This window comes from Plectropomus leopardus, chromosome 6, assembly GCF_026936395.1.
Source record: "Plectropomus leopardus strain MGB_pleo_1.0 chromosome 6, ASM2693639v1, whole genome shotgun sequence".
NCBI lineage: Eukaryota > Metazoa > Chordata > Actinopteri > Perciformes > Serranidae > Plectropomus > Plectropomus leopardus.
Window position 1 is genome coordinate 13,366,631 of NC_142181.1, and position 13,205 is coordinate 13,379,835.

At 38.9% G+C, this 13,205-nt stretch overlaps 1 protein-coding gene and 1 long non-coding RNA gene across 4 annotated transcripts in view; one reads left to right on the plus strand and one right to left on the minus strand.

Annotated features, from left to right (window-relative positions):
* Positions 1 to 9,274, plus strand: part of scn2b (sodium channel, voltage-gated, type II, beta) — a 286,557-nt gene extending 277,283 nt beyond the window's left edge. For all 3 annotated transcript variants that reach the window (XM_088078792.1, XM_042487189.2, XM_042487188.2), the window contains 5 exons: positions 334 to 494; positions 622 to 838; positions 2,325 to 2,517; positions 3,960 to 4,027; positions 4,587 to 9,274. In XM_088078792.1, coding sequence (XP_087934918.1) covers positions 334 to 494; positions 622 to 838; positions 2,325 to 2,517; positions 3,960 to 3,969 — 581 coding nt within the window. In that variant the 3' untranslated portion in view covers positions 3,970 to 4,027; positions 4,587 to 9,274. The remainder of the gene's footprint in view (positions 1 to 333; positions 495 to 621; positions 839 to 2,324; positions 2,518 to 3,959; positions 4,028 to 4,586) is intronic.
* LOC148189339 (uncharacterized) overlaps positions 1 to 12,314 on the minus strand; it is a 29,836-nt gene extending 17,522 nt beyond the window's left edge. The window contains exon 1 of the long non-coding RNA XR_015776790.1: positions 12,057 to 12,314. This is a non-coding gene — a long non-coding RNA (uncharacterized LOC148189339). The remainder of the gene's footprint in view (positions 1 to 12,056) is intronic.
* Between the last annotated feature and the right edge of the window lie 891 nt (positions 12,315 to 13,205).

The following is a 13,205-nucleotide window of genomic DNA, read 5'->3' on the forward strand; positions in this document are numbered from 1 at the left end:
AGATGATGATTGGGCTTTTGTATTTTGACATGAGACCTCAGTTGATCCACTTATATCAGATTTTCTGTCAACATACAGATATTACCTCAAAAGGCCAAAACACAACAGAAATTTTTAACGTTTTCCAAGAGCAACATTTGCATTACATTACATAGCATTATTATTGTTACATTTAGCACGGTTTTATTTCATCAAAAGCGACAACTCTCAATAATTCTGTCCATATTTGTTCAATATCTCAGCAAATATAAGTTGAATCAACTCCATCCTTATTGCCCACGTGTTTTATTGTTGTTGGTGCAAGCATAACACTGCTGTTGTTTTTATTCACAGGTTGCTCATGCATGGATGTGCTCATGCCCAGTAACATTAATGCACTGAATGGAACAACCATCAAAATCCCCTGCACATTTACTTCCTGCTATAGGATGGATGCTACAAAGTTTGCAATGAACTGGACCTACCAAGAAACACTTAATGACACAGAGGAGATGGTGAGGTGGCTCGTCTTCATGCTTAACAGCTACGGTGCCGACATCTTAGATGTCCAAGCTCATTTTGTACTCTCTCTCTGTCTTTCTTTCTGTCTCTCTCTCTCTCTGTCTGTCTCTCTCTCCATAGTTTATGACATTCCATAAGAAAAAAGGAATGGTGCCTCTGCGTTCGGAGAAGTTTGGAGAGAGGGTCACGTTTGCTGGGAACCTGGATAAGAACGACCTGTCAATAACCCTGTCAGATGTTCAGCTCGAGGATGAGGGTATTTACAACTGCTATGTGAAAAACCCTCCAGACCGCATCCAGGGACACGGTGTCATACAGCTCAATGTTGTCACCAAACGTAAGATACTAACCTTACCTTCTGAAGATACAAAAATCTAATTGCCCATTAGAGATCCAATTTATCTGTGGGGCCGATTAATCGGTGTCAATAGGAAGTTTTACTAACTATCGTTATCAGCTGAACTTGGCAGCGTATCTTCGTTTAAGTGTGCTTTTCTTAATTTGAACACGTTAACGTGAGTTTTCACTTAACCTCTGCAGCTGGTTCAGTGATGTAGCATTACCAGCAGGAGCGTTGAAGTCTCTGAGTCCCTGACTGATTGAATGCCACCACTTCCTCTTTCAAAATAAAAGCCCTCTGGTGTTTCATACACAGTCTTTGGCTTATACGATTTATTGAGAAAGCATTTTGAGTATTTTAGAAATATGCAGTTCCTCCACTCTGAAATATTTTGTTTCAAATTACTTTTTTTTTTAACCAATTACAAAATACTTTAACGTAATTTAAAAGTGTATTTATGTTTCTCTGGTCACCAATTTGCATGAAGGCTCCAAACATGAAATCAAGATAGTGCCATTTTATACCTGAGAATCTCAGGTTGACTTTGAGGAAAAATAATAGCTAAAGAAAAACAATAATATTAATAATAATAATAATAATAATTACTCCCTCCTAGTTACTTACAGTTGATGTTAAGGTTCAGATTTATTTATTAATTACGTTGAGTCTGATTTTTATTTCCAGATTCATACATTTATTTAGTTATGTATTACTTTGACATAGATTTTATTGCATCCCTCAAACTTTATCCTGAGCTTTCTCACCTACACGAGCTATTTAGCGCTAAACCAAAATAAGAAAGTGAATTTTCAAGGGTAAATGCTAATAGAAAAAGCAGTTATTGTTTAAAGTGTTGCCTAGATTTTACTCTCAGAGATTTCAGCTAGAGCTGCAAGGGCATGAAAAAGGTACTTTTGATTATTTCACTCATCTTATTCATTATTTGCACAAACTATATCTATGAAAAAGCACAAACCACCTAAAAAAACAAATATTGATATATAGCATCACATTTAATATGTATTAGTATATTCTGCAGAATATAGATTTATTAACGGCTTTTCTTCTAAATGTGAAATACTGTATGTGTTGGTAAAAATGGTGTAAAAGTTATCATCATTGCTTGTGTTTTTTCGGTGCACTTAGCTCTCTCTGCCACTGTTAGAAAAAATAAACAGTAATCATACATAATACACTATGTGTGTGACTGTGTGTGTGTTTCTTGGAGTGTGAGGACCTACTGGTGATGAGTCAGCTTTTTACTTATTAATGACCAACTAGACGTTGAATTTAGTCCCTCAGCATCTCTTTCGCACCCACGCACACACACACACACACACACACACACACACACTCATGACACAGGCTAACTCAGCAGCACTTTCTTTCCACTCTGTTTAATCAGCCCAGTAGAGCTTTTAGCCAGCATTGCACTTGTCTCCATTCTTTGTCTACAAACTATTTAACCCTCTCCTCTCCTCAGTTCCCCCTCCAAGGGATTCAACCATTGCAGTTGCGATTGGGGCTTCAGTGGGTGGAGCGTTAGCTCTGCTGATCCTGTCCATGGTAGTAGTGAAATGTCTCCGTCGACACCGGAAACAGGAACTGATTTCAGAGGAGAAGATGGAGGAGGAGGGAAAACTGGAGGCTGAAGGTGTTGCGGAGGAGGGAACCAAGTAAGACGTCTCACCATAACATCCTTAAAATCACAAGCAGGAAATACAACTAACACCAAGATTAAACAACACGTAACAGTAAGGTTCTCTTGTGTTCGCGATACATCTGTTAGTTTGCAGCTTTTGTTCTACAGGCATAAGTCAGGCTACAAATAAACAATGTATAATTTTAGTTTAGGCAGATATCTTTCTCCTCCAGCAGAGTTTCACTGGTACATTCCACTGCTGATTATGATATGTCTTCACGGTGTATAAACAGATGAATCTTACTAAGATATGTCACTGCTTTATTAATGTGATGCCTAACTGGCATGTGCTATTCAAAGGACACATCACTGATGTCCCACTTACAAATACTACTTCTTACATTAAAAGGACACATAACCCCAAAATTCAAAAATACATATTTGCCCTCTTACCTTTAGTGCTATGTTTTAATCTAGATTATTTTGTTGTGAGTTTCCGAGTGTTGGAGATATCACCCGTAGAGATGTCTGTCTTCTCTCCATTACAACGGAACTAGATGGCATTTGTTTTGCCCAAAACACCAAAAATAAAAGTTTAAACATTAAATAAATCAACGTATCAATCAATGTATCCCACCTGAAATCATGACGATCTTACAAAAGATAATCCGCAGACCTTGTTGTGAGCAGTTTCATGTCGGAGCTGTTTTCTTTCTACCAGACTGCAAACGCCAACAGTATCACTGCACAGAAGGAAGCGTTTGTCTACTGCTAGCTAACATCACAGCTCAGCCGAGGAGGACGCCCTTAACATTTACATCTCACACTTTCAGGATCACATGCCACTTGTCCATGAGTAGATGCATAGTCGGCATGGCATACTGTGTGTAGTAAGAAATGCTTCGTAGGTGGGTTCTGTCAATGGAAAGAGTCTCTAGTCATTTTAAATTGCATATGTCAGTATAACAGCAGCAACATACCAACAGTCATTAGTGACACATTCCACTAAATTAAGGGTTATATACCAGGAGGTACTTTGTGCTTCTAGCTCCAATGTTTGCTTGCTCACACCCACATCCTTGTATTCTTAAACCTAAATTCTGCAACCCAGACCATGAGTCATGGGGCTCAATGTCATACATTCTTCAGTATGGGCTTATCAGTCGTACTGTACATACCTCAGAATCTAAAAACACAAATAAATATTCCCCAAATCAAAGTATGCTGGGATGAAGTGTAATAAAAGTGTGTTATAATGCAAGTTTATCTATCCACGTCCTTGTAATACAACAGTTTCTCTCAAAAAATTAGTTTTTTTACAAAAGTAAAAAGTTCAGACATATGGCTGAAGCACTTTAACACCCTAACCCGCCCATAACTGTTTGTGTCCTATTATTAGATTACAAACCTCAAACATTCTGCCGCTATTGACTGAAAGCTAACCTGTGTCGGGCATCTCTTCACTTCTGTCTATAGACAACCATAGCAGGATCATCTGACTGAGCCAGCGGCCTGTGGAGCATTCACCCCCAACACCTTCTCTGGTAAAAACCTTCTCCTGTCAGCCGGTCTGGACTGTTGATGTTGTCTGTCTTGAACAACATGTCAGCTATAGAACTTGACTCCCGCAGTATGGCGGGAAAAAAAAGTGAAATACTATTCATTTCAAAGTCAAAGTACCCGCTACAGTCAAACCAAACTGGCAGGACATTGCTATCTTTGCATGTCACATGCTGCTTCAAGAATTGCGCTTAGCGACAGTAAAACAAATTACACTGTAAAGAACCAGAACTTGTACTTACTAGTCAATAGATGACTATACTGTAGATAATTAACTTGGAAGTCCTCTCTCAGTCAAAAAGGGGACTGTAGATGTGTGGTGTCCTCAAAAGTCATAAGAAAAGAAGATTTAAAAAGAAGTTTATACAACGTGCCTGAGCATGTGTGCAAGTTAACATGTTTTTTTTGTGTGCGTTTTGCCCCAGATCTTCATACTTTCTGCCTTTATCTCTAGAGAGGTTTTATTTATTGGGTAATCTACCAAGAATATTATAAACGTATGTCAATATAATATTCATTCTCTCTTCCTCTCTTTTCTTTCAGACACCCCTTTCCTGAAGATCTATAGTTACCACTGCTTGAATCATTGTCCACTGATATTTCCATCCTTTCTGCATGTGCGTGTGTGTGTGCCAGTGCACACAAGTGTGCTTCCGTGTGTGTGTGTGTGTGTGTACTGAATGTGTCTATGTATGTGTGTATATTTCTGTATGTCTGTGTGAGATGTGTCTTTTTCTTTAAAATAAGCCAGGGAAGACTTTTCTGCAACTTAACTGCTAAACACATATTAATTTATTCACAGCTACAAGTTAACATTAGAAGTCTGTCTCATTATCAGGAATGGCATTTTCATTGCACACATTAGGACAGTTTAGGGCTGGGCGGTATGACCGAAAAAAATGTATACCACAGTATGGTTTTAAGATGGAACAGTAACAACAGCACAACATCACAATACTTAATTCTGTTGCCTGAATCTATTATTCATTAACTACTAATAATGTTAACAGTGGCTGTGGAGGCAGAGCTTCAATGATGATGGATGTTAAAAGCTGCACATTGCAGAGCAAATCTGTTGTGTGCTGGTAAATTGGGCAGTTTGCTCCACTATCTCACAATAGCTGCAGTCCAATTTTGAGACTTTTTGAGGTTTGGTTTGACGTATTGTGAATCCAGTGTCTTTTAACATTGCCTTAAAGGGATAATTTGCTGACTGTCAGCCTGCTTTGTATCATATTAATGTGGGTAGTATGTGTAAATGAATTACGGTAGCTTTCTTTTATTAGTGCCAAGATCTTCTGCTCATCTCCTAGCAAAAATCCCCTGGATGAAGTTTTTTTTGCATCATGCAGCGATTTTTTTTCTTGCTCCAGGGCTGCTGCTTGAACTAAAGACTGTACTTCTGCATTTGTAAGCCCCCCAAATAATCAAACGGTAAAACCAGGCAGTGATGCTCAAATACAAACAAAGAATCTGTTACTGCACTGCCTGCTACTTGCCTAAATTTTTTTCAGAAATATACTTTAACTTACTATAATGCGAGATCATTTGCTACTTCATCCACCAGCTGGAGCGCTCACTGGTTCACTGCGGTTCTGTTGTAGGTTTTCTACCTCTTGAGCAAAAGTAGATGCCACGGCCCTTTATCATAATTTTTCTGTGATCATGTAGCACCAATTTCAAAAGTATTTTTTGTCTCTCTACTGCATAGACAGCCCAGCTTTATAAAAGAAACCATCTTTCCAGCAGAATAATACTTCTTTAAAGCCATGTCTCTCCTCTGCCTGTATGGGCACCGTGTCTTAAAATAGATGCACAGTTTGTGCATGTGTAATCCAGAGAGTATTCTTAAACATTCCTCATACCTGGCGGGGTTTTTCTTGCAAAAACCATTGCCCTGCATAGTCAATAGTGATGACTAAGCAGAGAAAGTACAGGTGTTACTAAAAACATTAATGATGGCTCTGTTTTTTTCAAGTGCCCCCATAACTCATGACAGAAGTTGTCTCCTAAATCACTCCCTATTTGCTATATAGTACACTATATTTACCCTCCACCATTATATTATTTAACATGAAGAAATTTGTCCATCCATCGACATTACCTCTGTCTGTGTTAACACAAAATTTGGATTTATAAGTTTAAGATTTTATAAGAATAAACAGGTGAATATCCATTATATAGGGCGTAATTAAGGAACAATGGATCGATTTCAGCCCTAAATGTTTTCTCAAAAGCCCCAAATCTTCTAAGTTTTAAAAATACCGTCATCTTTTTGTCAATAATCTTTGCCCATGTTGTTTATCTTATCATACTTAATTACATTAATTTTTTTCAGGGAATAAGTAAATGTTCTTTTGTTGGCCTCCTGTTCAGTTTAGAGTATTGAACACATCATTTACTCAGCATAGTTGGGAATCCTTAATTTGCAATTAGAGCAGATTGCACATTAGTCATCCTCAACATTTTTTGTGTTATTGATTCAGAATGCTAGAGACAAATTAGGAACAATTAGATACAACATAGGATGCTGGCTCTACAGGATGATTTTTGTTCTTATTAACTATCATGTTTTAAGCATTCTGTTGTCTTAAATGGGTTGAGAAATAGTGCATAAAGCTGCCGTAAGCAGAAAATATATCTCAGCGAATGAGCGTGCCTCTGAATCCCTTTAGGTTTGGGCTGAGCCCGAATGTTTGCACCATCTGCCACCGCCCCTTTAGTGACATTGCCTAAAAGAACAACTGCACGGATAAACATGCAGGGAGTGCAGTGATGTCTCAGTGATTTCAGAGTACTTCATTCTGTACCAACATGAACAACGTATCCAAAACTTTATATTTCTACTGCATGTCATTATTGGTTATACCGTCCACCCCTACAGAAACATCCATCTCAGCCTTGTCTTGACAAAGGGTCTGCAAGTATGCCTGAATACTGAGGTACAGTGCCAAGCACAGATTTCAGTTCAGTCTTTTTTTTAAAGGGTTAAAATGAGTCTCAATATTACACCATACAAGGCTTTAAATATCTGTGACTATACACACTGCATAGGGAAAACTGACAGTGCCGAGCTTTCTTCTCAGAAATCTTCCCTACAATACAAATAAAGCTAGCACTGGATGAGAAGTGTGTCATTTGAGATAGATTTGGATGAATTATTGTTGACTACATGACAGAGTTTTTGTCAAAGTCAAAAACGTATCAGACAATTTAAAGTAAAAAACAGGAACGCACACATTGCCGCCACAATCATATAATTCATGTAGGTGCCAACTGTTATTACATGTTTACATTTTTACATTATTAAAGGTTGCCCAAATAAAGGACAACACACCCTTACCATTACCATATCACACAGAGAGTTGAGTGCAATTTACAGACAGTAATGCAGGAAATAATACCAAATGATCCAAACCAAACAAAGAAGAGCTTACTCACAAAAAAACAGGTTTAATTTGTTATTTTGGCAACTGAAAGCATGTACAGTGTACTATACTGCCATGACTGCATGTCAAACGGTGCATATCAAAATATCAATACAAAAATGATTCTAATAGATTTAGAAAATCAGTCCTGCTCTGTTAAGTCTCCCAGAAAAACCATAACAATGTAAGTCAGTCAAAGCATGTTTAAGCTTCCACATTATGTAGCAATCAGGTGGCACTTTTTATCAAATATTTCAATAAATACCTACATTTTATTTGAATTTCATTTTGATACATGCATACATGTTTTGTGTGGATTTTTGATTTATAAAATTTCAGAGGTATTCAGTTTGTGACTTTTATCTGCCTCCTGTAAAATATCAGGAAATAATTTTAACATTTCAGATTATGAGGGGAAAAAGCTTCCATACAAATAATCTGTCTTTTTATCCTAACTCCAACCGGAGCCCTGTTTTATAGAGATTTTAAAAGAAACAAGAACTTTAAACTGAGCCATTGAACCTCAATATAAACACAATTTAGTGTGTATTTTAAAGCAGATAAACATATATTATAGAGTTATAAACGTTTAAAAACTCACATCTAGCTCTGTCAGCGACGTAATGCCTTTACTTCAATAGTGGTGTTTAAAACTGTAGATATTGTTTTGCACATTAACACATTTAACCCACTTCTAATATAATCTTAGTGAAGAGCATGTGAATATAATTGAAATGAGAAAAACATATAAGCTCATTATAATAAGATGGTATATATCAGAATTTGGGGCTGCTGTAAAAGAAACATGGCATGGTGATTGTATGGTTAAATGGGAAATGTATCAGTATTGTATTTATTTGATCATTTCTTTGGGTGGAGAAAAATTTAAATGTTAAATATATATATTGTCTTAATGAGATCACTATTCAATGTCCACTTTTACACGTTGCAGCATGTGAGCTTTGATAATCTCTGAGTGTTTTAACTATGTTATGATGACAGGTCAGCTGTCACAGAGTGATGTCTCCATTATACCTGTAATGGCTCAAGCTGGTTAGCTGTGTCATCTGGGTTCTGGAGAGTTCTTCCAAATCTAATGGCTTGGCCAGTCCTGGTTTCTGGCATTTTTTAAAGATATATATATATATATATATATAAATGAAAAAGTGTATACAAGTCTATGTTGAGGCCTATTACTTAATTAATTAGGGTCTTTTTTTGTTGTTGTTTTTAAAATGTATGATTATGTTTTCCAATATTATAAGTGATACATCATGTGATTTCCTGAAACATCAATATGGTCATTGAACACAATCATGCTGTGAAGAACAATAATAAAAAGGTGACTCACTGATTTGTTAAAATAGTTGGCTAAATGCTTCTAACTGCAGGTTTGGAGAGCATTCTCTGGGACGCTGCTGTCTGTGTGTGATCATGCATGTTTACGTTGCAGGGTTTGTGTGGTTGACCCACATGGTGATGACAGGTTAACATTTGGGGCAATATTAGGAGCAGTTTTTAACCAGGAAGGTTTTGTTGGCAATACAAAGTCATTTACATAATGTATATTGTATATACTGTATTTCTCAAACAGAAACATAAACGCTGTATCATGTACTGGACTGATTTATCATTGTGCATCACTGTTTTGCATCTCTGGCTATGAGTTTGCCCTGAATAGTTGCTCTTGTATCACTTGAAATGATAGTGAACACCAAACTAATGCTTGCACTGTGCCGCCTGTGAAAAAGCAGCTGTCATTACATTATGTATTTTAAATAAAGATGATTTAGGAAAATGTCAGCATTTTTCTGTGCTCTCGGTTTTGTCCACCTGTCTGTTATCTTTTACTACTGATCCCGTTAAACGCTGGCCTGGGGCTGGAACCGGACGTTCAGTCGGGAACACTCTCCATGCTCTCATTTGTTCTCACTCTCTCTGTCTCTCTCTGGCATTTCCACTCAGTCAGCTGACTATGTTCACGCTTTCAGTTAAACAAATCAGATTTTGCCTTTCTCTCCCTGCGCAAACCATATTGTTGTTATCAAACTTCAAAACTGTTCACTTCTCTGCTGCTGCCAGTTGTCATTTCAGTGCAAAATCGATGCTACCCACCTCCACCTCATTCACCTCCAGTTCTCATCACATCCGTTGCCAAGGTTCCTTCCACTGAGCTCATACGGAGCCGTGCTCCCCATCTCATCCATCCAGATGTACAGCCAACTCTCTTCATGTCTACCACCACCATTGACCCCATCAAGGTAATATTTCTGCATCACTCATGGCATCAGACGATAATATCACCAAAGACTCCTCACATTTCTAAACCTTACTGTGGACCATGTCGATAAATCTATCTGATCACTTTTAATATAACTTCTCCTCTGATTGAAATACAACGAGTCACAGGGCTCATATGGGTTAGACCGGCCGACAAAGTCATACACAGACATTCAAATCCAGAGTCCTCAGCAGGGGCCCAGCCTGCTGGTGGATTCAAACTAGGGCTGTCAACTGAATCATTTTTTTTCAAAATTGCGATTTATCACAGAATTTCAATAGTTAATTGCAACTAATTGCATTTTTTAAGCACATGTTCACAATTTGCATTTTAAAACAGTTTTGTAATTCATATTGACACGGTAAAGCAATTCTTACCAGATTGTCTTGATAAGGAGTCAAATGAAAGCAAAAGACTGAATGGGACTAGCTTAAAGTGAGCATGTCTATAAAGTGGAGACGGATGGGTACCCATAGAACCCATTTTCATTTAGATATCTTATTGCCAAAATTTAGCCTAACATTGAAGCATTATTCAGCCCTCTTACTGAGAACTTAGCATGTTTTAGGTTCATATGAGTATCCAGCATCACCACTGTAGCTTTAAACCTCAGCCCAATACAGCCTCTTAAAGACAGAAATGTCTGCTGGGGATTAACACAGTTAATCGTGTTGCGATTAACAAGTTAACGCTGATAGCCATAGTTCAAACCCTTCTTTCTTTGAGGTGACTTCCCACCTCCTCGTATCTTTCAGCTCCCACCGTGTTTTATTTACTTTAACAAAATGTCCTCTGATGCATCAGCCCCGTCTTTGTGGCAATACCAAGTGGCCATATCACCTGCTCAGTGTTTGATCTCAGAGTCCTGACTGCCCCACAGCATGCACATGTGCTTTATCTTTGAAACAACTACAACTCAGGTATTGTCTGCATGTGAGCACTAACCGCTCTCAAACCCATGAAGGCAAGCTGTACTCTGATTTCATCAGAGAGGACGACCTGGAGCTGCTCCACTGAGATTCAGCCAGAGGTGACTTTGTGAATGTAGAGTATGTATTTTCAGCTTTTGCAGACAAACAGGATTTATTTTGGTTCTGAACTTTAGCCCAGATCAAAAAAATCCCTGTGTGCTTCAGAGCAATTGATCGATAGGTTTGAAGGCTGATCAGACACCAAAACAGTGCAAGGCAGATTTTGAAAAAAATGTAACAGGATCTTACAAATCTTGAAAGGGTATTATGGTCACAAACGTTTGTTGTTTATTGCAGCCGTCACAAGGTGATATTCAGTCTACCAGCTGTGCGTTTCCATGTATCTGATTGGCCAGTGCAGTATCATTCCGGCAATGCATTGCGGTAAAAGCTGAGCGTGGTTCAACTGATGGGTTTTTTTGTTTGTTTGTTTTTTTTCACCAGAGCTCATTTTCAGCCTCACTGCGTCAACCCAGTTCGTTCAAATAAAAGGGTCTGCAGTTTTCTTTGTGCCCTGCTGTTGCCCGAACACAGCGTAAAAAATGTTTAATCGATAATCATCTTAGTTTAAAGACAACATGAGTCACTTTAAAGAAAGTGCCACAGTGAAATGACCTACAGTTTAAACAATTCAATTTCAATTTTAGGCACGGAGTGAGGAAATAAATGTAACCCGTCTATTTTTTTAATCATTTGAATTATATAAGTTAAAATTGCGAATATTTTTTTAAAGTAATTAACTACATATTACTCTTATAACTAACGAAGTTTTCATCATATTAAATATCATATTCAATGAACAACCCTAAATGTAGTTATTAAACCAAAAAGCAAATAATTAAATACAAAGTGTGTTGTCAAAAATGGCCGCAACAGGACTATGACACATTTCACACACTTAAATACAGAATATTCTATCAGATAAAAAGATTATATGAAACTTTTGATACATACAAATGTGTACATTGTATATGTATACAAAGCCAGTGAAACAGCAAGTAGTAGTAGGACTCGAATACGATATGAAAGAGAACCAAATACTTGTATTCAATCATTCTAGTTGCACTTCCACTGCACACATACCAACACGCAGACTTTGCAGTCTTTTTTTGTACTTAAACCTTTTCCACACAAAGTCAACGTCTAGTCAACGTCAAGCAAATCACAGCCAGTTTCAAACTGACTTCTAACACCAAACCATGAGACCATATAAGGCTGCACAAAAAACTGTGAGGCTGCGAGCCTCCAACACAAAATCTCCACCAAGAGGCCGGCTGCATGTTCTGCACAGGTACATACTGCAGACCCTCTCTTAACTTTAGACGGGACTCACCTTTTGATGGTCCCAGTTTCCCACCGACAGATGGATGGGCGGACAGACACAGAAACGGGATCACAGACCGCAAGGACAAACAGATAGGAAAAAGGGTTGAAAGGGACGCAAAGACAAGAACAGAGGAGAGAAACAGAGAGTTGCATGCAGCACTATTTAAAAAGCAACAAAACTGATGAGGAAAGCTGATGAGGAAAAAAGTGAGGAAAAAAGAGGAAGGACATGAAAAGCAGAGGTAGAGAGAGGCCCACCCCACTAGTCTCCCTCCACTCAGGATGCTTTCTGAAATCTGCTCACTCACCGGCTGGTGCAAAGAGAGAGAGAGAGAGAGAGAGAGGGAGGGAGAGGAAGGAGAAAGGGGGGGAGGGGGGATAGAGCAGGTCGAAGTGAGGGGTGAGAGGAAGGTTAATCAGAGTGGGAGGTGAAAGTGGTGGGTGGGAGAAAATGAAAGTATGGAGAGAGGGAGAGAGAGAAGGAAGGAGATCTCAGTGTCTCTTGTAGCTGTGTTCAGACCAGCTCAGCTGTGTGGCTTCACTGCAGCATTTCACTGCCTTGGCCGTCCCAGAAACAGATCCTCCACTCCCTCCCTCCTTTGCCTCCTGTCATCTCTCCTCCCCTCGCTCCTGTCGCCACCCCCCCTCACCTTCTCTCCTTCTCCCCTGTCCGCTCTTCCCTGTCTTTCCTCCCCCTTGAACTTCCTTTTCCTCTCACCCCTCTTGATCCCTAACACTTTCATCAGGGTAATGTCCTCTTTTGCTCCGCCTTCCCTCTATACACGGCATCCAAGGTCACCCTGTCCAGAGGCAGGTGTGTGTGCGTGTGCACACATGTGACAATATGTATCGACGTGCATATGCAAAGACGCCTGTGTGCATGTAGAGCTGCGTGTTTGCATTTTATTGTCCCTCTCACCTCTTGTATCTATTGACGTATTTATCTACATGTAGCTTGTAGGTATGTATCTTGATCATCTATTGTTGCCCCCCCCACCCCACCCTCACCCCATACACACACTCACACACGGACCTGGAAAGGACATCAAATGCCAAGAGACGGATCACCTGACGTGTGTGTGTGTGTGTGTGTGTGTGTGTGTGTGTGTGTGTGTGTGTGTGTGTGTGTGTGTGTGTGTGTGTGTGTGTGTGTGTG